The following is a 22,556-nucleotide window of genomic DNA, read 5'->3' as shown; positions in this document are numbered from 1 at the left end:
ACAAAATTTGAAGCTAGTCTTGCTTCGCATTAAGGTTATCTGCAATTGCATTATGCTAAGTGCATGAAATCATTCATTTTCATGAACTAGTGGAAATTTTCACAAGCTACGTATACACAGTTGCAGAATAAAAAATGAATAGGGTGCTATTTGAAAAGTTCACCCTCGTCTATTTTGTAAGTGAAAAAATAACAACTCATTCCATACATCTGGAACCCCTGGAAGACACCAATGACTACAATCTTGAATTCTTGAGGATTGTGTTTTTCTCCCATAAATGGATGGGTGACCATCTATCCTAAATTCTGACAAACTAGTTATATTCAACCATGTCACGGGAGTTTTCATCTGCTTTACTGTCTCTTCTATGATTATATTCTTCTCAGGATACATGGTATTTAAGGTTTCATTAAGAGGATAAGTGGCCTCTGTACAATGCCCTCCTGAATTCCAATTACCTCCCCTGTTGCAGAATGTATCAGAGTCGCTAACTATTTTGGATTTTTAGAAATGATTTTGTACTGCCAAATATAGACAACATTTTTCACTACAATCTAAGTGGTTAACGTGGTTTAAGCAAGTGGTTAATTCCGTTCAGTAGATGGTTAATAGATATATCAGGTGTCAAAATTCATTAACCACTTATTTGAAATGCTTTGACCACTTAGATTGTTGTCGCAAAAGTTGTCTAATTTTTGTTATTCAAATAACACAACCGTTGGATTTTGGAGCCTACAAAAAACTATTGCAGAGTGGATATCAGAAACAAACCTGAAATGAGATGGTGCCGAACTTCGAAAGAAAACTTGGGTTTTCTTAGAATTTATGTGTTTGTCCACCCATGAAGCCCAAGTCATCATAGCTTTCGAAAAAGCTGTAGAAACATTTAGCCGGGGATGAACTAGAGTTCCTTCTTGATAGTAATAAATCCTGTTATACGATCACATGTTAGTTTTTTTTTTTTAAAAGCAGGAATCAAACTCCGTACCATGGAGCACTCACACACACTACACAACATCCACTTGCGCTAAACCCGGTGGTCAACCACATGCTAGTTGAAAAGAGTATAAAAAAAAACCAAGATTATAAACAAAAGCTTGGTAATTACGCTATGACAGCTCATTTTTCAAAATTAGCATGTGCAGCACATGCCAACTTTCTCTGTTTTTTTTTTCTTTGATGAAAACTTTCTCTGTTTATGATGATCCCAACCCCAATATATAGAATAAAACCTTTCATTTTCTGCGAGATATTCAAGGCCCTCTATTAGAGTAAAACTTTATTCTAGTCCTTCATATTGTAAGGTGTTGTTAGGTTAGTCCCTAAATTTGATAAATTGACAAAAATGTACTTGAAATTGTAAGTTGCCGGTCACTTTAGACACATGTTATTCTATAGGTAGCTATTTGATTTTTAACTAACAGATATGAGAAGTAATTTTACATTCATAAGTAGTTTTTCAAGGACCCATTTCATTTTTAAGTATTCAACTTTACAGTCTAATTTGAAATATTTGCTAACATCAAACAACTTTTGGACTACGTTTGAGGTTAAGACAGGTCCTCTTAAAATAAAGTTCAACACAACTTATTTCATCTATAAGAAATCATATTAGGTTTAATTAAGCCTTTCTTGAACATAACTCTACACTCACTGAAAAAATTATGAAATATTAAAATACTAGAGCATTTAAGGATGCACAAATCGACAAAAATTTCACGGACTACAATTTCGAAAAGATAGAGAGAAGTGCTAACCCAGCTTTGGTTTTGTGATGTGACCACCAATGTGCTGTGTTGAAAACCAAAATATCAGCTCCTCTCCATCTTGACGAACCGTGATCAATCGCATCAATTCGCAAAGTTGGTCTTCGTTTCTGCCCTACTCTTGCTTTGCTTTCATGAACTAAGAAATGACTCACGTAGTATTCTACTGTACATTGATAATCCTACAAGGTTCCAGAAAGAACAAATATCAAATATTTTGGGACCAGTCATATACAATTATACATTACACAAACCAAGTAAAGTTCTGAATAATTACCAGAAACCTGAAACAATAGTTCCCTCTCTCTTTGGTAATTGTCCTTCCACGTGCCTCATACACTCTCTTTGGATCTTTAACAGCACTCAATAACATGCACAACATTGATTCCCATTGGTTCCTATTAATGGAATCACCCACAAAAACTAGCCTTTTTCCTCTTATAAACTCCAACATTTTTGTTGCATTGAACCTATGACAGAAAAATAGTATCCAAAGAATAAAATTAACTTTACAGATGTTCCTAACTTCATTTTTGCAACACCTAAGAGTAAACGATGATTTTGATCTCTAAATGTGTGAGTTGTCGTCACAATAGTTCTTGGATGTATCAAAATTACAAAAACATCCCTAAGTATGTCTTGTCAATAATTTTACGGACCAAATTGACCAACACAATACATGTATGTTTTTGCAATTTTTATATGTTCAAGAATCAAAATAATTGTATGTCTTTTGCCAATAATTTCATGGACCAAATTGACCAACGAAATACATCCCTGTTTGGATTGACTTATTTGAGTTTATCTGCTGACATAAGTTTTGTGAGATTGTTTAGCAGACCTCACGAAAACAACTTAAAAAATGTCAATAAGTTGTTTTCAACTTATTTTCATAAGTTCTCCAGAATAGCTTATGAAAACAGCTTATAACTTATACAAAAACAATTTGACTTTATTTGCGCTTATCATGCTAAACTGCAAATAAGTTGTTGATCCAAAAAGGGCCTAAGCATAACTACACTTGCAAGATGACAAACTATAAATAAAAGTAGTATTCCAAAAAAAAAAAAATTGAATTTGAGAGAGACTACCTTGGAAGGTCACAATCTTTCGGTTGCCATCTCCACTTAGTAAAGTTTCTATCCAATCTTCCATTCCCTTCACAATCAAAACCTTCATCTATAAAAGGACAGGAATCTCTAGCATAAATAGGATAACTTTCATCAAAAACCCAATACCCTTTTGTTAAATCACACTCTTTCACTATCTTCTTCACCTCAACCTTCTTAAAAATCAAAACTTTACTCTTACTCACTTCAACCTTTGTTCTATTACCATGCATTACGGTAGAATTAACACTTGAAGCAGCACCAACATGGTTGTTTTCTATAGCTTCAGATTTGGATCCTGAAACATTATTTTGGCTTCTAGAAAGACGGTTATCTATTAAAGATGGAAGTTTTTGTAGAGTGAAGTTGTGGGTGGTCAATGAATGAACAGTTAGAGGTTGAAGATTTACAGAGACAGTGTTTGGTGAAGGTGTAGTAGTGGATTTGGTGAGCCAGATAGTGAAAGATGAAAGGAAGAAGATGGAAGAAAAGAGTGTGAATGTAAAGAGTAAAAGTCTAGTGGGTTTGAAAGAGAAACTTCTTTGTCTCTCCATTGATGATGAAAAATGAAAGTTAGTTTGCTACAAACAAGTCAATGCTAGCAGTTAAGAGTTTTTTTGTAGCATTATGGTTCATGCACGATTTGATAATGGAAGAATAAGGAAGTTGCAGAGGAATAATTAATTAAATAATTGATTACAATAATATATAGTTTCCTGTTTTGAGAGGACTTAATATAGTAAGCTCTTAAAATGTTCTCATATTTGCTGGTGTACACGTGAGTTCATAGCGTTGAGCTGGTTATGTGACCAAAATTTCTTTATATCTTCTTTTAATCATTGTCTCGATTTTCACGTATAAAAATGTTTAAATTTGGTTATGTTAGCAATACCCACAAAGGAAATCCTAACTAACAGGGACTCCCTCCGTTCCTTTTTAATTATTTCTTTTGGAAAAAAAATTGTTTCTATTTAACTGTTATTTTTAAAGTTCAATGCAACATTAAATAATGTTTTATCAATATTACATTTAGTTATTTATTTCGGAGAGAAAAATATATGAAATAAAATATTAAATGAATAAGGTTATTATAGTAAAATGGCATCAAAAGTAGTAATAATTATTGATTGTCTTGGTTTGTATAAAATGTCAAAATATGACAGTTAAAAATGAACGGAGGTAATATTTGATAAAAAGTTTTTAATCTTTAACAAGTGATTTTAAGACACTTATTAGCAAGATCCTTTAACAAATTGTTTTTGTAGTAGTATTGAAGTAGATTTTCAGCATTTTTTAAAATAAATGACAATGTTCGTTACTATAGTTTGGCATATAAATCTTCAATTAATGTCATATATTCTAGAAATATATGCATTTATATCTTTTATTTATTACAAAATTGTAGTAATCAACATTATCATCAATTTTCGAAAATGAATGAGAGGACCTCAACTGTGTGTTTGTTTCAAGTTATAATTGTTGATTTTCAGGAATAAAATGATAGAAATGTATTTGTATGTGTTTGTTACATGTTTATTAAAATTTATTCCTTGGTATAAAATGTTCCTCGGAACAGAAAAAATTTCCCAAGGAAAAGGGTGGGAATAAAGTTCCCATGGAGATGGGAATAAATTCATAAATAGTTTACCTATTATAGTCCCTATTTTTATGGTTCCTAGGAATATTATAAAGCTAACCAAATATATTTTTCCTAAATTCCTTGGAATAAAATTCTCATCTTTATATTTTAAGGAATGTTATTCCTAAAAATAAATTTGGTAAACTTGAAACAAACACGCTTAGTATGTTTTTTTTTTTGAAATAAACTCTTAGTGTTGTGGATCCGAAAAAATATCTCTCTTTAATTGTATTTATCATATTTCTTAAAGTAGATTCAATAAATAATTGATTTTTTTTTAGGAAAAATAATTGACTTATTTATTGAACTTATTTTAAGAAATGTGATAAACTGCACACCTTGAAGATTTATAAACAAAAATCGATATTTTAAATTCATTTGATAAATAATGTATATGATAGATACAATAGATCATGTATATCATTTATTTAATAAATCTAAAAAATACATTTTTGTTTATAATAGTGACTGAAATGTGTAAATCATTAGCGGTAATTACTCTATAAATTGTAATTATATTGTTTATGAATAAAAAATATCTTCATTCACAACAACAAACTATCTTTGTTCCTTCCTCGTGAGTCGTGAGCTTAGCTCAGTTGATTAGAACAATGCATAAAATATGTAAAGGTTCGGAGTTCAAACCTCGGCCACTACAAAAAAAAAAAAAAACTATCTTTGTTCCACTAAATAATATCGACTATGGGTGTGTTTGGTAAAAAGAAGCTATAAGCTAGCTGGTAGCTGATAAGCTAGCTGATAGCTGAAAAGCTAACTTATAGCTGATAGCTTACAGCTGAAAAGTTAGCTTATTAAAATAAAAAGTGTTTGGTAAAATTAGCTGTTGAAATAGCTGATAAATATAAAATGACGTAAAAGGGGCATGTTTGTGTTTTTTTAATAAATCATATATACAATTTTTAATACTTAATGTATTTCTTTTTAAATGTTTAAATTTATCTCAAAATATTTTCATTTCCTAAATGATAAATGTATTTATTAATTCAATTGACAATTTTTATTTAACAAAACTTCCTTTTCATAAATTTTACTCAACTAAACTTGCATCACTATTTATTGTAAAATTTATATAAAATTATCTATCATTGAATTAAGAGCATGTAAAAAGGAACGTGAACAAGAAAAATTGAAAAGCCATATCATGATGCTAAACGTGGGCAGTTATGGGTAGTTTTTTTAATTAAAATTAAATTAAACTAAATTAATAAAAGGTTAAAATTGGAAGAAAATATAAAAAGCTATAAGCTATAAGCTCAAAAGTTACTTGAATTAGCTTATCAAAAAACGCTATAAGCTAATGAAAAAAGCTTTTTACCAAACATGTCTCATTCTACAAAAACAAGTTTATAAGCTAGTCCAACAAATTATAAGCTAGCTTTTTTATGTTACCAAACACAGCCTATATGTATCATTAGTTGTAGTTACTTTATATCCTTTTTTATATTAGAAAAGTTTTTTAAAAATAATAACAGGCATAGCTGGTACACATGTATGATAAAAAAAAAAAACTTCATTTTATTTTGACTCAATGCAATGGAGTTTAGTTTTTTTAAGTTTTCTTTATATCCTTTTTTTATATAATAAAGAAAAGAGAAATGATAAACAAACACAAAAATATAGACACAAATAGGACACTGTATTTCACTCTACACTTATACTCTTTTTTTTTTTTCTCATTCTTTCAAACCAGTACTCTTCCACTCTCTCATCAAGCACTGTTTCCTCCTGCAACTCTCGTGTTCTCTCATCGGCGTCGATCTTCTTCTCACCGACGACCGTTCTCTTCTAATCACCGGCGACCACTCTCTCACTTTGCGCCGGCGAATCCGTGACTTTCAGTAGGCGGCGGTCACAGATGAGAACAGTGGTTTTAGGTGGAGAAGACGAGATCTAAACGGCATTGGAGAATTCTAGTGGTGGCGATGACGACGACGGCGAGGAGGACGGTGTTGGTGAACGACGGCGTGGAGGTTGGTGTTGGTGAGTGATGGTTGGATAGTGGTGATGGTGGTACGGCGTCAGAAATTGAGAAAGGAAAGGAAGAAAGAAAACTGAAAGCAATCAACAAAAACACCCTTTATTTTTAGTTAAAATTTCAATTATGCCATTGTATTTTGAAGGAAATTACCACACTATCCCTGATGTCGTATTTGTGTCTATTTTTTTGTGTTCATTTATCATTACTCGAAAGAAAAAGTTTCTTAAAGATAATAATAGGCATAGCTAGTACTATAATCCAAACCCCTGTAATTTTTTTGAGTAGTGATATATACACAATCATTTGAGACAACTTTCATTTTCGCTCTTCTCATTGGTCCAAAACAATAGAGAGAGAATAAAAATATAATGTAAGTATGAAAGAGAAGTTGTTAAAAAGTTATAATAAAGTATTGTACAAATATCATTTCTCAATCTTTTTTGATTGTTTTGAGATGAGAATAACGTGAAAGCGATAAACCTCCTTACGGATGGATAGTGAGAGGATACCTATCAATCATGCAGCTGTGCTTCATCCAATTGTTCTTAATTTGGCCATGCAGTTGGAAACTTCATATCCAGTCGTGTCCGCTAAATAATTATTTATTTTTCAAGTTATTTTAACTTTTAAGTTTCCCTCAAATTAGATATGTAAAGACAATCCTGTCAAAAAATTAATATATTTTTTGTCAAAAAAAAATTTAATATATTTAATCATAATGTTACAACTAATCTGTTCTTTGCTTACCTTGTAAGGTCGTCAAGGTTTCCTGAGGGAGTATATCTGGATTTATTTTTTATTTGCTGTATACCACAATTGAATGGAGTTTTACGTCAGCTACAATAAAAAATAGAAATTTTTTACTAATTACGTTGTGAGCTATTCGTATGTACGTACTTTATTTAAGTTTTTTTTTCGGGGATAGTTTATCTAATTTGTTGAAGTTAGTAGCTTCCGACATTTAATTAAGAAGGTAAATACAAAAAACAAAAAAAAAAGATTTTGTCCTTATAATTTCATATTCTTTCACTTTTGGTCCCTCTTTTCATCAAGTCAATAGAATCTGCATAAATTACGTACATGTAGTTTCAAATTCCTTCCACTTTTGGTCCTTGTAATTTCAGATTCCTCCACTTTTGGTCCCTCATTTTACGTGCCATGTATGCAGATTCTGCTTACGTGGTGGAATGAGGGACCAAAAGTGGAAGAATCTGAAATTACAGGGACAAAATCAAAATCTTTTTTTTTTTACAGAGACTAAAACCGAAATTCGCTAATATTACAGGGACGAGAAAAGAGGTATTTACCTGAGATTGAGATTAATATGCATGTCAAATGAATGAGGTTTGACTAACCAACTAAAATGACCTGATAGTACTATACCTGCTTGAGTTGTACGAGTCTTAAAATATTAGAGGTATAGTGGACTTCATTTTCTATTTAAGTCTCCCTCTAATAATTGAAGTATGGCTTTGCTCTTGTACAATAATTTTTTTTTTTAGAACAGATATATGCAACTGTTTGCGCAACTACTTTTATATTGACAATCAAGTGCTTCGTCAATCACAAAATGTAAGCAAAAATGAATTAATATAAACTGATGTATTTGGTACAAATTTTGAACCAAATACATTAACTTTTGTTGGCCAATTTTTGTTTACATTTTGAGATGTAACGAGTATTTGATTGTTAAAACAAAAATCAAGTATTTGATGGTTATTCTAAAGAATATTGTTTTAAAATGAATTTGAACAATAAGATGAATTATTATTGGATGTCTCTACCAACTTAATTATTATTGGATTCATGAGTAGCAAAAGATTATATTATTTGAACAACTATTTTTTAGACAAATTACAAAATAACTAAATATATATAAATAATTCCCTCAAAAAATAATATATATATATATATATATATATATATATATATATAAATTTATATATATGTACGAAAATCAAAGTAAAAAAAAGGTTAAATAAGAAAAAGGTCCCTATAAGATCGCGCGTTTTTTGTTTTAGTCCCTGTAATTTTTTTTCTTGCGAGACAGCCCTTGTAATTACATAACGTTTTCACATTCGTCTTTGTCGTTCCATTCTGTTACAAAAACGATGTGTTGGCTAACGGAGGTTTACGAAGCAGTTGGTGATGTGGCTTTGGTTGATGATTGGGGTTAGTAGAGGGGCTAAAACCAAAAACGCATTTTTACATAAGGATTAAATTAAAAAAAGTAATAATCAATTTTTGAATTAAAATAGCATTGTTTTCTTCTTCCTCCTCTCTCTCTATCTATATATATATATATATATATATATATATATATATATATATATATATATATATATATATATATATATATATGTTATGTCATCTTCTTCTTCATTTTTTTTCTTTCCTCTATGCGACTTAAAACTAAAAAACCAATTCCTTCAACAATGTCTTCTCATTCCATCTCTCAATCGTCATCAAATGACTTGCCTATATGTGGAATCAAAGTATATGTCCTAAACCTAAGCAGACAAATGTTAGGAGGAGTAATAGATGTAGGAAACTGAAGTGTGTCAAAGACAAGGGTGTTGAAAGTAATGGTAAAGCACCCTGTAAAATTAAGTTTAAATAACTGACCACCGATCAAATAAACGTGTTCTATATCACGAAGGGCATTATTGGTTTTTCAGTTGGGAATGAGTGATTTTTGTTGGGAGAAGAGCAGAATCCAAGTAAATATACGTCCAAAAGTACACATTCTAATTCTACCTTCCGAAACACCATCGACGAATTTTGTGACGAAGAGATCCCCAACCTCAGCTTCTGGTGAGTCCTCTTGCTTCTCCATAATGTTTCATCTTCAATTCTTGTATATTGTTACATTTTTTATTTTTTTTTATCAAATTCTCTATAGGGACTAATTTCCTCACCCAATGTAGGGGATTGTTGATCCATTTTATTTACAAGAAGCTAGATTTAAATGATAGGGTTCTTTCATCGTATGCAAATGAATCAAATACGGTAACACACAGGTCATGAAATAAAATAGGTCTTGTTTCCCCTTTCTTAAAGTTGCATTTGCAAGAAATCTTTGTCAAAAATGTATGTGAGTGATGAAGAAGGTTGAAAAACCGCCTAAAAAAACTCTGTTATTATTTGTTGCGCTTTTCGTTTATTTACTCCCCTGCATTCCCTAGAATCACTTTTTTTTAATAGGATTGGTCTGCATTTTGAAGTTTAAACTGCTTCCTGGTTTTATATTTGCAATATTTTTGTAACCTACAGAATTAACAAGCTTGAAGACAAGGAACGAAATGGCTGGTCCTCGGATTGCTCATGCTACTTTAAAAGGACCAAGCGTCGTGAAGGAAATATGTATTGGCATAGTACTCGGATTAGCTGCTGGCAGTGTTTGGAAGATGCATCACTGGAATGAGCAAAGAAAAACCAGGACCTTTCATGATTTGCTGGAAAAGGGTGAGATTAGCGTAATTGCGGAGGAAGAATAAAATAGGTCATGTTTTGGAACTTTTATCCCCTTCAATATTCAATTGTTTCATAAGATGTGGATGAGTTGATTCCAAGGAATAAGTTTCATGCACTGAGCTGTGGACTATATTTTGTTGGCTTATGGAAATTTCATAAAGCTTTCTTTTATTGCTTTTCTTACCGGAGCTATGTTCTTGCTGCACAATCATGCATGTTTTACTGTATTATTTTCACTGTGTTGATTACAACTTGTTTTGCCTACCAAACAAAGTGTTTCCTTAGGATTTGAAGAACATTTAAGCCATGTTTTTCTGCCAAACTGAACAAATACAAAGTTTGGTATTGAGGAAAAGATAATGTAGTTGAGAGCACCGTCTAGTAGATCAGGGAATGTGAAATTGTCTTGAAAGGGACAGTATTTCAGCAATTCAAAATTTAGTTTGTAATTTTCTTTCAAACGATATGTGACGAATGATATACAACATATAATAATGATATACTCAAGATTGCAGTAGTCAAAGGCCTAGTAATCTACAGTCACATTTAACTCTTAGATTGCACAATTTTTTTAATACAAAGGACGGGAGCATGACTCTATTGAAACCTTGCAGCACGTTTTATAGAAATTTTGAAATTTTAGCCAAATGGAATTATGTCCCGACTCATTTCTTGCATTTATAATTTTCAAATAGCCTAAATACACAAGTGTGGAGAATACGGAATTGCAGGTTAAAACATGTAGCTAGGTGTGGAGAAAAAGGAATTGCTGGTTAAAACATGTAGCTACAATACAAAATTAATCTTATTCAACATAAACTCAAATTTAAGGTTCAAACCAACTGTTCATTTACAAAATAAACTCAAAAACACTTTGACCTTTATTTGAATCCGTGAACCCAAATTACAAAATAATACATAACTTGCTTGGTTATACATCAGTGAAACCAACATCCTTTAACTGCTGTTGAAATACAATAGCGGTGCAATAATGAATCATGATTGAATAATTAGAAAGACCCTAAACTGCGTAGTGGTGCATATAGTTTGGCTATTGCTCAAGTATATCTTTAAATTACACTCCGTCCATTATTCGGCTAAGCAGCTAAGATCCTTCTGCAAACATGGGTGACAGATGATAAACATCCTGATAAATCCATGAAGGTATGATTTTGCAACCTGCCACTGCACAAGCAATGCAATTATTGCTATTGAAGGAATGCGTTTAATATCCTATTATTATAATGTATGTGTTCCATTCTCTCAGTGGAGGGCATCCTGATAATCTGTCTTCCCCCGTGTATCAACTGGATGCTTCAATTCAAATGCTTCCAAGTAAAAGATCAGAGAAATTTTCTACAAAAAAAAGTTCCAAGATAAAAATTAATGTAGGCAGAGGGAATAAGCAGTAAGAATAGTTCAAGTGTCTAACTATCATTGAAAGGGTTCAGTTTGAAACGTCAAATTTACATTTAAATAAAAAAAGTACAACTCTTTTATTATGTCCAAGTACTACTCTTCCCAAACCACAAGGCAACAAGATTATGTCCAAGCCTGTTAGTATCCAGGGACGGATGTAGGGTTGGCAAATACATCATTATCAAGAACTAATTTTAGGTAGAAAGTGTTTTATTTGGACTTCAAATTTAAAGGCTGAAGAGGTTACCACAATGATGACCTTGGCAGAGAATGAGATTCTTCATGCTCGAGATCACATGCTTCTTTGCTGCCACCTCCACTGGCTGCAACCACTTTGCTTTCAGCATCTGCAATTCCTTTGCTAATATTTTCTTTGACTGTGCCAGTATCATGATCTTCACCTGCATCGGAAGTATTTGACACACAGTATTTATGCAACCATCTACCTGTTTCCCAAAGGACATGCATGATGCTTTCCCTGGCAGAATAGCCATGGCTTTCATAAGGAAGAATCACCAGCCGACTTAGAGCACCATGACCCTTCAGAGCATTGAAAAACCTGTCTGACTGCATAGGAGCACAAAGAATAGAAGCAGCGAGCAATTGGCTAAAGTAAGACTCCAAGGGATTTATCTCTTTCAAATACTGCAATAGTCAATTAATGACAATTTACAAAAACAGTAGCCGTGGAAATTCCTTTCTTACCTGCATGGTTAATGTTCCTGAATTATTATCCTCTTCCCCATGGATAAGCAAGATAGGCTTCTTAATTTTATTAGCTGACATGAAAGGACTCATCTCTACATAAGTATTAGTGGCCTCCCAAAGAGTTCTATCTTCATTCTACAGAAGAAAATGGTGCATAAGATGTAAGATCTTCATTTCTAAAAGACATTTATAAGGTATGACAGTCAATCCAAAAATAAGGTGTGAAAGGAGATTAAAAGGAACCATGGAGCAAAAGAAAATTTATGGAAGCCCTTGGAATAATAGAAATCGAACTGTCATAGGTAGTACCTGAAAACCGAAAGGAGTAAGGGTTCTGTTGTAAGCACCAGAACGAGCAATTCCACAACAAAAAAGATGAGGGGCATGTGCCAGAAGGTTGGCAGTCATGAACGCACCATAGGAATGTCCACCAACAGCTATTTTCTTTGGATGAGCTACCTAGATGGGACAGCCAAAAAATGTTTGATTCAAATTATATTTCTATCTGATTCATAGCTTTATCTATTAGACAAGTAAAAATAAAAGCTTACCCCACGCCGGATAACTTCTTCCACGGCAGCCTCTGCACTTGCAACTAATTGCTCTACATAGCTGGTTTTGTAGATATTTAATCAGATAAGTTTTTTTAAAAAAACATAATCAGATAATAGCTGATTATTAATTATGGAGTATGATTACTTAAATAAAACTTGAATACGCCGAAGAAGAAACCCATAAAAGAAACCTAAGCCTCACAAAAGTGAAGAGACCAAATATTTGAAACTCAAATTTGAAGAGAAATGGGACTGAAGATAAGGAGATTTCTCTAGGTGATCAAGAACAATTATTTAGTAGTATACATCAAAGATTGCAAAGCTATAACAGTACTGCTATCAGTTTACCTATCATTAGCCTCTACTTCACCCTCGCCGATAATAGGAATGGTTGGGCCAGATAGGATTGCAAATCTGCAGTACTTAAAGTCATCAAAGTACAGTCCAGCTAATTTAATACAAAATATACTGAACCGGAACAGAGGAACTAAGTAAAATAATGCCTAATCATCTAAAGCCAAACAGCGCAGATAATTGTCAAAGATATTCACACCTTTTAGCCAACCAAAGAAGGGCTGACGTGGAACCAATCCCTGCAAATTCATTTGGAGAGCCTCGAACTTGGCTAGCAGCATCTTTGCTCTTAAATTCTCCAGGGTAAGACCAAACCAAACATGGCAAAGGACCATCTGTTGATGGATTGTAACCTGGTGGCAAGTATAATGTAGCAGTGAGCTGAACCCCATCTTTTCTTTTATACCTGATCATCTCTTTCTGCAATGATGCAAGCTGAGGGTATGGATGAGGGAAATTTGTAACCTGAACTATTTTTTTATCTGGCCAACTAATAAAATTATATTGGGTGTTTTCAGTTTTTGACTCTTTTGAAGCCAGTATTTTCAGCCTATCTAACTGTAAATCTCCTTCTTCTTGATCCGACATTAGAGCAACAACAGTCTCAAAGTACTTTTCCTTATCACTCTCCCAGATTCGTTCCTTACTACCTGTATTTCTGCAACATTTTGGTCCAAACCACCAGAGTATAAATGAGAATCTGTGAGGGTATACACAGAAAAAATGTGATTTAAGACACTTACATGTCAAACAGATCAAGGAATGGAACGTTCCCTTCTGGTGTTGCACCGCTTCCATTCAGTATGATATATCTTCCTTCATCGCCCCCTTTCTTTATCTTCGCAATAATATATGTCCCAGCTTGAGTTCTCCGCAGCATAGGAGAGCCAGGATCAGAGTATACATCTTCTGAAGATCGATCGAATAGGATGCGTGGAGTCACATCTTCAGATCCAGGAGAGACTACCCATGTTTTTATTCGCCTTGTTTTATACCAAGATTCGTATACAAAAGCCAGTGAATCATCACACCAAGAAATTCCTCTGTAGATACAGAAAACAAGAGCATCAAGCATGAACCTGCTCAGGCCCTTTCCTAACAGGAGCTATATAGATGCTCATGGCATATGATGAACATAAATATCAGACTATGAACATAAATATCAGACTATGAGCATGTAAATGGATATAAAAAGCAAGCACAGCACTAGCATAGAATATTTGAAAATGGTCCACTTGGCATTGACGTTACAAATGTCAACTGCAAACCTCAGCTTTGAGCAGCACACGTAAATACTAAAAAAGAATAAGCCGTTTTAGAAAAGGATCCAAGAATTTGTATCCATACCCATAGCGAAGATCAAGCTTGTGTAATATCACCGGCTGTTCACCTTCTAGTGCTTCAGCAGGTTGTGAGTAGATTATATCACGAGGAGAAACTTCCACTTTTGCATCACCTCCGTCTTGAGTTTCTACCCTAGAGACCTCAAATGAAGCAATTTTAAAAGAAAGACATAAAACAAATAAACACATAACAAATGGAACTACAAAAAAATATAGAAATGCAAGGACAAACATATCTTACATAAAATAAAGTAAATTTTAAGTTTAATTGTGAAAAACAATATAACAGTGAGAAGTGCATATGATGAAAAAACCAAAACATGACCATAAAAGAGGGAAGAAAATGAGAAGCCAATCGAAGAAAAGAATGGTAAGTGATCTAACATTGGCTTGCAAATTTCAATATGAGTACTTTAGTAGAAGAAAATACCGTAAAACAAGATTTGAAATGCCTAACCATAATATTCCACGAAAACAGCCCCCAAATCTTGTGTGTATGGATACATGCTAACATGCAAGCTTACCTGTGTACCCGAATGATTGCTCATAAAAACTGCATGATTGGTGTTAATTACATGCCAATGAACTTCATTATTAAAATACTCTTGGGAAGTTTAAGTTTTCAAACACTTGAAAACGTTTGAGAAAAAATGATTAAGACAATTTCAACTGCAGATCTGAAACAGTCTAAATTTAATTAAAAACAGTAAAGAAAAGACAAAAAATGCATGCTTTAGAGTTTATTTAAATTATAGTAATATGTAATGTTGCCAAAGTACATGCCCAAGAAGAAATATAAACTAAAAACTTGGATCTATACCAGTAAAGCGTTGATGGCTTATCAGCTCTCCAATTAATAGAACGCATCCCTTTCCGCACACTATTGGATGTAATTGGAATGTCTTCGGCAAGGGGCAAGTCACAAATCTCCCTGACAAATTTTCCATCGGCACTCCATAACTCTACCTTCTTTGGAAATCTTCCACAAGGTACAATAAAAGAGTATGGCCTATGCATTGAATCAATCATAATGTACTTCTCATCTGGGGAAGGGTCCAGAGAGGTATAAATAGCTGGAGGTCCAAAATCTTTTGTAGTACCATCTAAAGATGCTAAAACAAGCTGAGAGGTTGCATAGTAGTCAAACAAATCTTCATCGTACTCATCCTTCAGCAAATCCTGGAATGTCCTTACTTGAATGATGTTTTTCTGCTCATTAGATTGAATTTTTGGCCCACCAGGAACCAAAGGTTTCTTTGGTGGAGCTCCACGAGTTGATGGAATGGTGCAAACTAACAATGTAGAGTTGTCTACCCAAACATAGTTTTCAAAAACTGCATTCAAATATACATCAGGTGACTGAAACAAAGGTCTAGCTTTCCCTGTTTCCACATCTGCAACCCATACACTGAGTTTACTAGTATTACTGTCCTCCTCATTCACACGAATGCTGAAGGATAAATGCCGAGCATCAGGAGACCAAGTAACAAAATTTATCTTCGCACCTTCAGGGAAACCGTGTATCTCAACCTCAGGTCCTAGTGTACCATCAGGAAGAATTTCATGGATCCCTAAACCGGTGTAGAATGACATGCGACTCCTTGAATTGCAGTATCCATCAATACGTAAACCAGCCAACTTTTCCTCCGGCCTTGCTAAATCAGTCAGTGGAGGTAAAGCTCTTCGCTTGAGAAAAATAATTTTGTCTCTAAATGGTGAAAATGACAATGCAGGAACCGGCGGAGCATCAACGATGTCCCTGATCTCAGGTGGAGGAACACAATACCCTACTCCTAAAGCTAAATCATCTAACATCAATCAATTAAAACAACCATCAGCAATTAGAAATAGTAATATAATCCAAACATTAAAGTAGCTATTAGTTTAGTTCTACTTTAACCAGAAGCTCGAAGATACTAAATCTAAAAACTACAAGCCTTGCCTTGAGCACAAAAGACTAACGGACTGTTTGGATAACCTTATTTGAGCTTATTTATTAGCATAAGCAGTTGTCAGACTGTTTGATAGACCTTATGAAAATAACTTATGACATGTCCATAACCTGTTTTCAGCTTATTTTCATAAGCCCTTCACTTCAAGTACAGACTTTTCAGGAACTTTTAAACGTTGCTAATGCAAAACTCTACACTGTAAGTAAAAACGGAGGTGAAAAATCATCCAATTAATCAAATACTCCATCAGCAGTAATTAATTTTTTTTTACTATTTCAAAATAAGTTCATCAATCATCAATAAACTTAAAGTTAACAGTTTACCAATTGTTGACTTTTTAGTTACATGGATAACGATTAACTAAGTAAGAATATTATTTGCAATGGCGATGAAAGATGATAGAGTGAACCAGTGCAGAAATCAACCGCGAAATGGAAAATACTATATAAAGAAAATCCGATCAACGCATTAATTATGCAATAAACAGTTAACTAACGGTAAAGAAATTCATAATGAACAAACCTTCGTAATCGTAGTAAGTATCGGCGGTGGAAGAGGAAGAAACGGAGCCGTTGACGGCTCCACCGGCGCCGTCTTCAGTGGAAACAGCAGCGAGAGGTACTATGTGGCGAAAGCGGGAGGTGGACATGGAGGCGAAGTTGGCAGCGGTTCTGCGACGGAGAGTGAGGAAACGGGGAGGAGCGAGAGGAAGAAGAGAAGGACTGGAAGGGAACGATAATGGCGAAGAAAAAGAGAGAGTGAAGCGATGCCGATGGTATAGTTTGTGAATCCGCATCATTGATTGATTGATAAAATTATTCTATTCTATTCTGTTTGATATTTTCTCTACTATGCCACTGTGCTAACTAAGTACTAGTTTTTTTTTTTAATCTACTTTTTTATCTTCAAAGATAAATAAATTAAGAATTTAACTTTCCAACATCAATACTTGCATTTTATTGTTTTTATCAGCTGAGCTACGTTGACGTTGATAGAGCAGATGAATAGATCTTTTCATAACGTGAAATGGCAGCCGGATCAGTCTCATTTATACATAAAAGATAATACCTCGTCGTTCAAAATGATAGAGAACATTTAAAAACTTAAATATACGTTTTTGTCTTATTTTAAATAGTTAAAAGCATAAAAAAAATATATATACAAATGAACACCGTCTCCTAATCTTTATGGTGCCCAATCACATAATACCCAAAGAAAGAGATAAAAATGATTATTTTTGTAAATGGTTTTTCTATCATGTGCAAATTTGCACATGATAATAAATTTAATTTGCACTTGTGGTTTTTTAATAAATAATTATTGTTTTTCAGTGAAAAAATACTACTTTTAAATGTCTTAACATGTGTAATATTGCACATATTAGACAAACCCTTTTGTAAATTATTTAAAAATAACCATTTCATTTAGTTACTTTATTTATTTTTTTTGTTAATCATGTAAGTGCGAAGTATTTATAACTTTATGGATAACTAATCACCGTTAGTAACCAAAAAGAAACTAATCACCGTTGAAATTGTGGCGCTAACCCTCTTGAATTAAGTGTTTGTTTCATAAAAAGACAAGATTTGTTTGAGGAAATTAAGGTTGCTCGCTATAATTTCGACAAACTTGCGGTTATATATCAAACAAGCATCAAACGCGCCATAATTTTATACTAGTATGCATCATATTTTCATCAAATTTACTAGTTACAAATCCGTGCTTCGCACTGGTTGAATTACGTATTTTTTTAAAATTTAGTTTCGAATGAGAAATCTTATAAATTACGGAAAATTGTTGTCCTTTATAAATGTGAAAATCAAAGCTGCGTAAACCAAAATTTTGCAATACAGAGCCTAAAACACTACATAAAAAATAACATAACAACTATTATAATATCTTATTTCTTAAAGTTAACCCGAACGCAAAATTTTGCCCAAGATTTAACCTAACTTCTTTGCTTAATTTTAATGTATTAACCCTATTTAATTTAATCAAAATGTTAACATTAATTGTTAGGGAAATCAAAATAAACAAATCGCTTCTAATTTTTCTCCTTAATTTTACTAAACAAATTATATTAACCCTAGATTTAATTTATGCAAAATGCATCTCTTATTTATAAACGTTAACCCGTGACACAATATTAACCCTAGATTTAACCTAATTTTTTCGTCTGACTTTACTATATTAACCCTAGATTTAATTTATGCAAAATGTCATCTCTTATTTTTAAATGTTAACCCGTAACGCAATATTAACGCTAGATTTAACATAATTTTTTCATGTGACTTTACTATATTAACCCTAGATTTAATTTAAGCAAAATGTCATCTCTTATTTCTAAATGTTAACCCGTGATGCAATATTAACCCTATATTTAACCTATTTTTTCGCGTGACTTTACTATATTAACCCTAGATTTAATTTATGCAAAATGTCATCTATAATTTTAACCTAATTTTTCCCTCCACACTTTTACATTTAATGTTTATCTAACGTAAAAGAAAAGTATGTTCCCAATTATATGCTGTTTTTTTGAAAAGGAATAACCGTTAACCCGTCTCCCTATACTTAACTTAATCTCTTACTTATAAATGTTAATCCGTCTTGCTATACTTAACCTATTTTATTTTATTTTTTAAAGTTAACCCGGACGCAAAATTTTGCCCTAGAATTAACCTAACTTCTTTGCTTAATTTTACTGTATTAACCCTATTTAATTAACCCTGTTTAATTTGATCAAAATGTTAACGTTAATTGTTAGGGAAATCAAAATAAACAAATCGCTCCTAATTTTTCTCTTTAAATTTACTAAACAAATTATATTAACCCTAGATTTAATTTATGCAAAATGGCATCTCTTATTTCTAAATGTTAGCCCGTGACGCAATATTAGCCCTAGATTTAACCTAATTTTTTCGTGTGACTTTACTATATTAACCCTAGATTTAATTTATGCAAAATGTCATCTCTTATTTCTAAATGTTAACCGGTGATGCAATATTAACCCTAGATTTAACCTATTTGTTCTAAAAGTGCTTTTTTTAGTAAGTACTTAATTGATATTGTGTTTGACCTAACTTCTCCTTAAAAATGTAGAGAAATTTGAAATTTTTTGGATCAAACGATACCTTAATCTTCCACAACGGCAATGTAGAAGCAACTGAATTTGGGAGAAAAAATTGGAAAATAATTAAAAGTTATTAAAAATATAAAAATTAAAAAATAATTAAAAAAAATTAGTTAGGGGAAAATATTGAAATTCATAGGCCATTGTTCAAAAAAAAAAATATTAAAAAATAAAGAAAAGGTTCCCGACTTAAGTTGAAAATAGGTGTTTGTGAAATAAATTGTCGAGAAGTAGTTTTTTAAAGTAACATTCAACATCTTCTGGTCCAAGCTCATTCCATTCAATTTTATGCGTTCAAAAAAAGTGCTTTTTTTAGTAAGTATTTAATTCATATTGTATTTGACCAAACTTCTCCTTAAAAATGTAGAGAAGTTTGAAAAATATCGGGTCAAACGATACCTTAATCTCCCACAACGGCAATGTAGAAACAACTGAATTTGAGATAAAAAATTGAAAAAGTTAAAAATAAAAAAATTGGAAAATAATTAAAAGTTATTAAAAATATAAAAATTTGAAAATAATTAAAAAAAATTGGTTAGGTGCAAAAATGTAAATTCATAAGCCATTGTTCAAAAAAAAAAAACTTAACCAATAAATAGATTACCAAATTGCCCCTTATAGGGACAAAATGGTAAATTCAAGGGACATTTCTTTTCTTATTAGTATATAGACTAATCTTTAGATCATTCTTGATAATTTCTATGTAATTTTCTAAATCTTTCAGTATGATCCGGTGATTTGACTACTCCTTTTTTATTTACTATCATTTACTACACAATTCACATATATTCTTTATGCATGCTCAAACTGAGTTCATATCCTCTCAATTTCTTACAATAAATTACAATCTTCATTAATATAATTTTTAGTAAATACATAAATGCACATATTTCTACAATATGTGATATTAATTAGACATCTATACTACATAATTATGGTAATGGACACTGTCATTTGTTCGAGGAAATGAAGAGGATCTATACTCACTCAAATCATTCAAGTTTAGTTTCTATCATCTCTTCTACGATTATAGATGATATCTCTACTCTTTCTCCAATATCGTGTCATTTCTAATTATAGTATGTATAACTTTACCGCACATTCAACTCAACATTCTCATCTCCATAACATTTATCTTACTCTCTTGGTTATTATTATTCGTCAAACACTATGTTGCCTACAACACTAGGGGTCTTGTAATTGTATGGTATAATTTTACCTTCGACTTAAACTATATTTTTGCATCACATAAAACACGTTATGTGCCCGTGTATTTCAACCCTTTCATTTGAATTTGATGAATTAACATATCTTTTTGACATTTCCTGAGAAATATAAATCACGTTTTCAATATGATTAATAATATTTATACAATTATTTTACCACGATTTTTAAGACTATTACATCTCACATATTCTTATTGTATTTTTACTCTCTTTAACTTTGGTTTTCATGTTATATCTATATGAGTTAAATATGTTTTTAGTCCTTACATTTTGCGCTTCTTTAAAGAATAGTCTCTACATTTCATTAAATGTTTTTAAAATTCTCACATTTTATCTCCGTTATCAAAATTAGTCCATGCTGATCATTTTCTAACGGAATGTTGATGTGGCAATTACTGAGTCCCAATTATTTTTGGGTTAAATATGTTTTTTGGTCCCTACATTTTGCGTGACTTTGAAGAATAATCCTTACATTTTAGGACCCACTAGCTGTCACATCAACATTTCGTTAGAGAATTAACAACAGAGACTAATTTTGATAGCAGAGATAAAATATAAGGATTTTAAAAATATTTAATAAAATTAGGGCCTATAGCCCAAAATGTGAGGACTAAACAAATATTTAACCCTATATCTATATTGTTGTCTTTAGTTAAGTTGTGATAGGACAATTGTTCAAAGTAACATGCATCTTCCAATGTACCTAACATCATCTCCGCTACGTGCAAGTTAGATCTGTCTAATTTCCATCTAACTTGAAACATATATAATTTCTTTGAACACTCTTTATCTTGAAACAAATAATTTCGTTTCTTACAAAAAAAAAAAAAATATATATATATATATAATTGGAACACACGTGGAAGATCATAATTGGTTGCCACCCGATAAGAAATATGTGTACATAAATCCGCAGCAAGTTTAGTATATATAGTAGAAAAATCTCTTCAAGTTATCTCCGATCCTTATCTCCATAGATATTAGAATGGCAACAATAGGTGGTCTCAGCAGCCTTTCAAACCCCAAGCTTCTCTTCAACTCATCAGGATTCCCACAAACCATCAAGATCTCACCAGCAACACCACTGCAGACACGGTGGGGTGTAGCCGGATCGGGTCGGATGACGGTGGTTCGACCCGTTCGTGCTGCACCAGAACAGATATCAAAGAAGGTTGAAGAGAGCATAAAGAGTGCACAAGAGACGTGTGCTGATGACCCAGTTAGTGGAGAATGCGTAGCAGCATGGGATGAAGTGGAGGAACTCAGTGCTGCAGCGAGTCATGCAAGGGATAGGAAGAAGGATTCTGACCCCTTGGAGGATTACTGTAAGGATAACCCTGAAACCGACGAGTGCAAAACATTTGATACCTGATTTATTATGACTCTGTTGCTTTATATGATGATTATGAGCATTGATTAATGGTACTGCTGCACTTTGATTGTGTGTATTTTTATATGCATGTTTATCTTAGCATCATACATAAATAGCATCTTATCAATTGAAATGAAATTGAACTGGTTGTCTTTATATGCACATTTCTAGTTGATGAAAATTCTAAATTGAGTTTTGATTTAATCAACTCTTTTTTTATGAACTTTGTTAAATGACATGATGTTGTCAAATAAAATTAAAGGAGATATCAGTATCAGAATGAAGATCTACTACACAGTTATGTAACTTATGCTTAATTTGTTTATCATGTTAAAGAGCAATTACTCCAAGACATTGAGTATTCGAGTGCTCTCACTTCTCACGTATAATTTCTCAAAGTTTAATTTCATTAATTAATGTTAGCGAACTTTAGCATTTCCAGTCTTAGTATTGACGAGTTACTGGAATATAATGGGATCATAAATTATCTTAAAAAGTTAACCGCCAT

General features: G+C 32.4%; 4 protein-coding genes across 6 annotated transcripts; 2 read left to right on the top strand and 2 right to left on the bottom strand.

Moving 5' to 3' along the window:
• Window positions 1–50: 50 nt before the first annotated feature.
• Window positions 51–3,656, bottom strand: LOC11436374 (protein trichome birefringence-like 6). Its single transcript, XM_003625924.4, has 5 exons — window positions 2,858–3,656; window positions 2,044–2,236; window positions 1,758–1,948; window positions 772–930; window positions 51–463 (listed from the first exon to the last, which is right to left on the bottom strand). Exons 1-5 carry the CDS (start codon window positions 3,427–3,429, stop codon window positions 160–162), a joined length of 1,419 nt encoding a protein of 472 aa, XP_003625972.1. The 5' UTR covers window positions 3,430–3,656; the 3' UTR covers window positions 51–159.
• A 4,147-nt stretch (window positions 3,657–7,803) lies between these two features.
• LOC11434791 (cytochrome c oxidase subunit 5C) lies at window positions 7,804–10,504 on the top strand. The gene is made up of 3 exons (XM_003625923.4): window positions 7,804–7,930; window positions 9,192–9,327; window positions 9,787–10,504. The coding sequence occupies exons 2-3, from the start codon at window positions 9,198–9,200 to the stop codon at window positions 10,008–10,010; spliced, it is 354 nt and encodes a 117-aa protein (XP_003625971.2). The 5' UTR covers window positions 7,804–7,930; window positions 9,192–9,197; the 3' UTR covers window positions 10,011–10,504.
• A 288-nt stretch (window positions 10,505–10,792) lies between these two features.
• On the bottom strand, window positions 10,793–17,163 carry LOC11432527 (probable glutamyl endopeptidase, chloroplastic). 3 transcript variants are annotated; one of them, XM_003625922.4, is made up of 11 exons: window positions 16,840–17,163; window positions 15,186–16,173; window positions 14,370–14,498; window positions 13,766–14,065; window positions 13,222–13,680; window positions 13,017–13,082; window positions 12,666–12,726; window positions 12,424–12,573; window positions 12,112–12,249; window positions 11,666–11,973; window positions 10,793–11,343 (listed from the first exon to the last, which is right to left on the bottom strand). In XM_003625922.4, the coding sequence occupies exons 1-11, from the start codon at window positions 17,114–17,116 to the stop codon at window positions 11,331–11,333; spliced, it is 2,889 nt and encodes a 962-aa protein (XP_003625970.1). In that variant the 5' UTR covers window positions 17,117–17,163; the 3' UTR covers window positions 10,793–11,330. The 3 variants fall into 3 exon arrangements, with proteins under 3 accessions (XP_003625970.1, XP_013450403.1, XP_013450404.1); XM_013594949.3 differs by having other exon boundaries at window positions 11,654–11,973; window positions 15,186–16,164; XM_013594950.3 differs by having other exon boundaries at window positions 11,654–11,973; window positions 16,840–17,162.
• A 4,452-nt stretch (window positions 17,164–21,615) lies between these two features.
• On the top strand, window positions 21,616–22,076 carry LOC11432033 (calvin cycle protein CP12-2, chloroplastic). Its single transcript, XM_003625921.4, has one exon. The coding sequence runs from the start codon at window positions 21,662–21,664 to the stop codon at window positions 22,046–22,048; it is 387 nt and encodes a 128-aa protein (XP_003625969.1). The 5' UTR covers window positions 21,616–21,661; the 3' UTR covers window positions 22,049–22,076.
• The last annotated feature ends 480 nt before the right edge of the window (window positions 22,077–22,556 follow it).

The sequence above is a fragment of the Medicago truncatula genome, chromosome 7, assembly GCF_003473485.1.
Source record: "Medicago truncatula cultivar Jemalong A17 chromosome 7, MtrunA17r5.0-ANR, whole genome shotgun sequence".
Lineage (NCBI taxonomy): Eukaryota > Viridiplantae > Streptophyta > Magnoliopsida > Fabales > Fabaceae > Medicago > Medicago truncatula.
The sequence above is the reverse complement of the archived record's forward strand: the minus strand, read 5'-3'. Positions and strand labels throughout refer to the sequence as shown.

What these genes read in the sequence shown, in the direction of transcription:
- LOC11436374 (XM_003625924.4), bottom strand. Translation starts at nt 3,429, where the DNA reads ATGGAGAGACAAAGAAGTTTCTCTTTCAAACCCACTAGACTTTTACTC. An exon ending in AAAGATTGTGACCTTCCAAG is followed by an intron (nt 2,237 to 2,857) that starts GTAGTCTCTCTC and finishes TTTCTGTCATAG; the next exon opens with GTTCAATGCAACAAAAATGT. An exon ending in ACTATTGTTTCAGGTTTCTG is followed by an intron (nt 1,949 to 2,043) that starts GTAATTATTCAG and finishes GGAACCTTGTAG; the next exon opens with GATTATCAATGTACAGTAGA.
- LOC11434791 (XM_003625923.4), top strand. Translation starts at nt 9,198, where the DNA reads ATGAGTGATTTTTGTTGGGAGAAGAGCAGAATCCAAGTAAATATACGT. An exon ending in ATCCCCAACCTCAGCTTCTG is followed by an intron (nt 9,328 to 9,786) that starts GTGAGTCCTCTT and finishes TGTAACCTACAG; the next exon opens with AATTAACAAGCTTGAAGACA.
- LOC11432527 (XM_003625922.4), bottom strand. Translation starts at nt 17,116, where the DNA reads ATGATGCGGATTCACAAACTATACCATCGGCATCGCTTCACTCTCTCT. An exon ending in TTCCTTGATCTGTTTGACAT is followed by an intron (nt 13,681 to 13,765) that starts GTAAGTGTCTTA and finishes AAAATGTTGCAG; the next exon opens with AAATACAGGTAGTAAGGAAC. An exon ending in CTTCTTTGGTTGGCTAAAAG is followed by an intron (nt 13,083 to 13,221) that starts GTGTGAATATCT and finishes TAAGTACTGCAG; the next exon opens with ATTTGCAATCCTATCTGGCC.
- LOC11432033 (XM_003625921.4), top strand. Translation starts at nt 21,662, where the DNA reads ATGGCAACAATAGGTGGTCTCAGCAGCCTTTCAAACCCCAAGCTTCTC.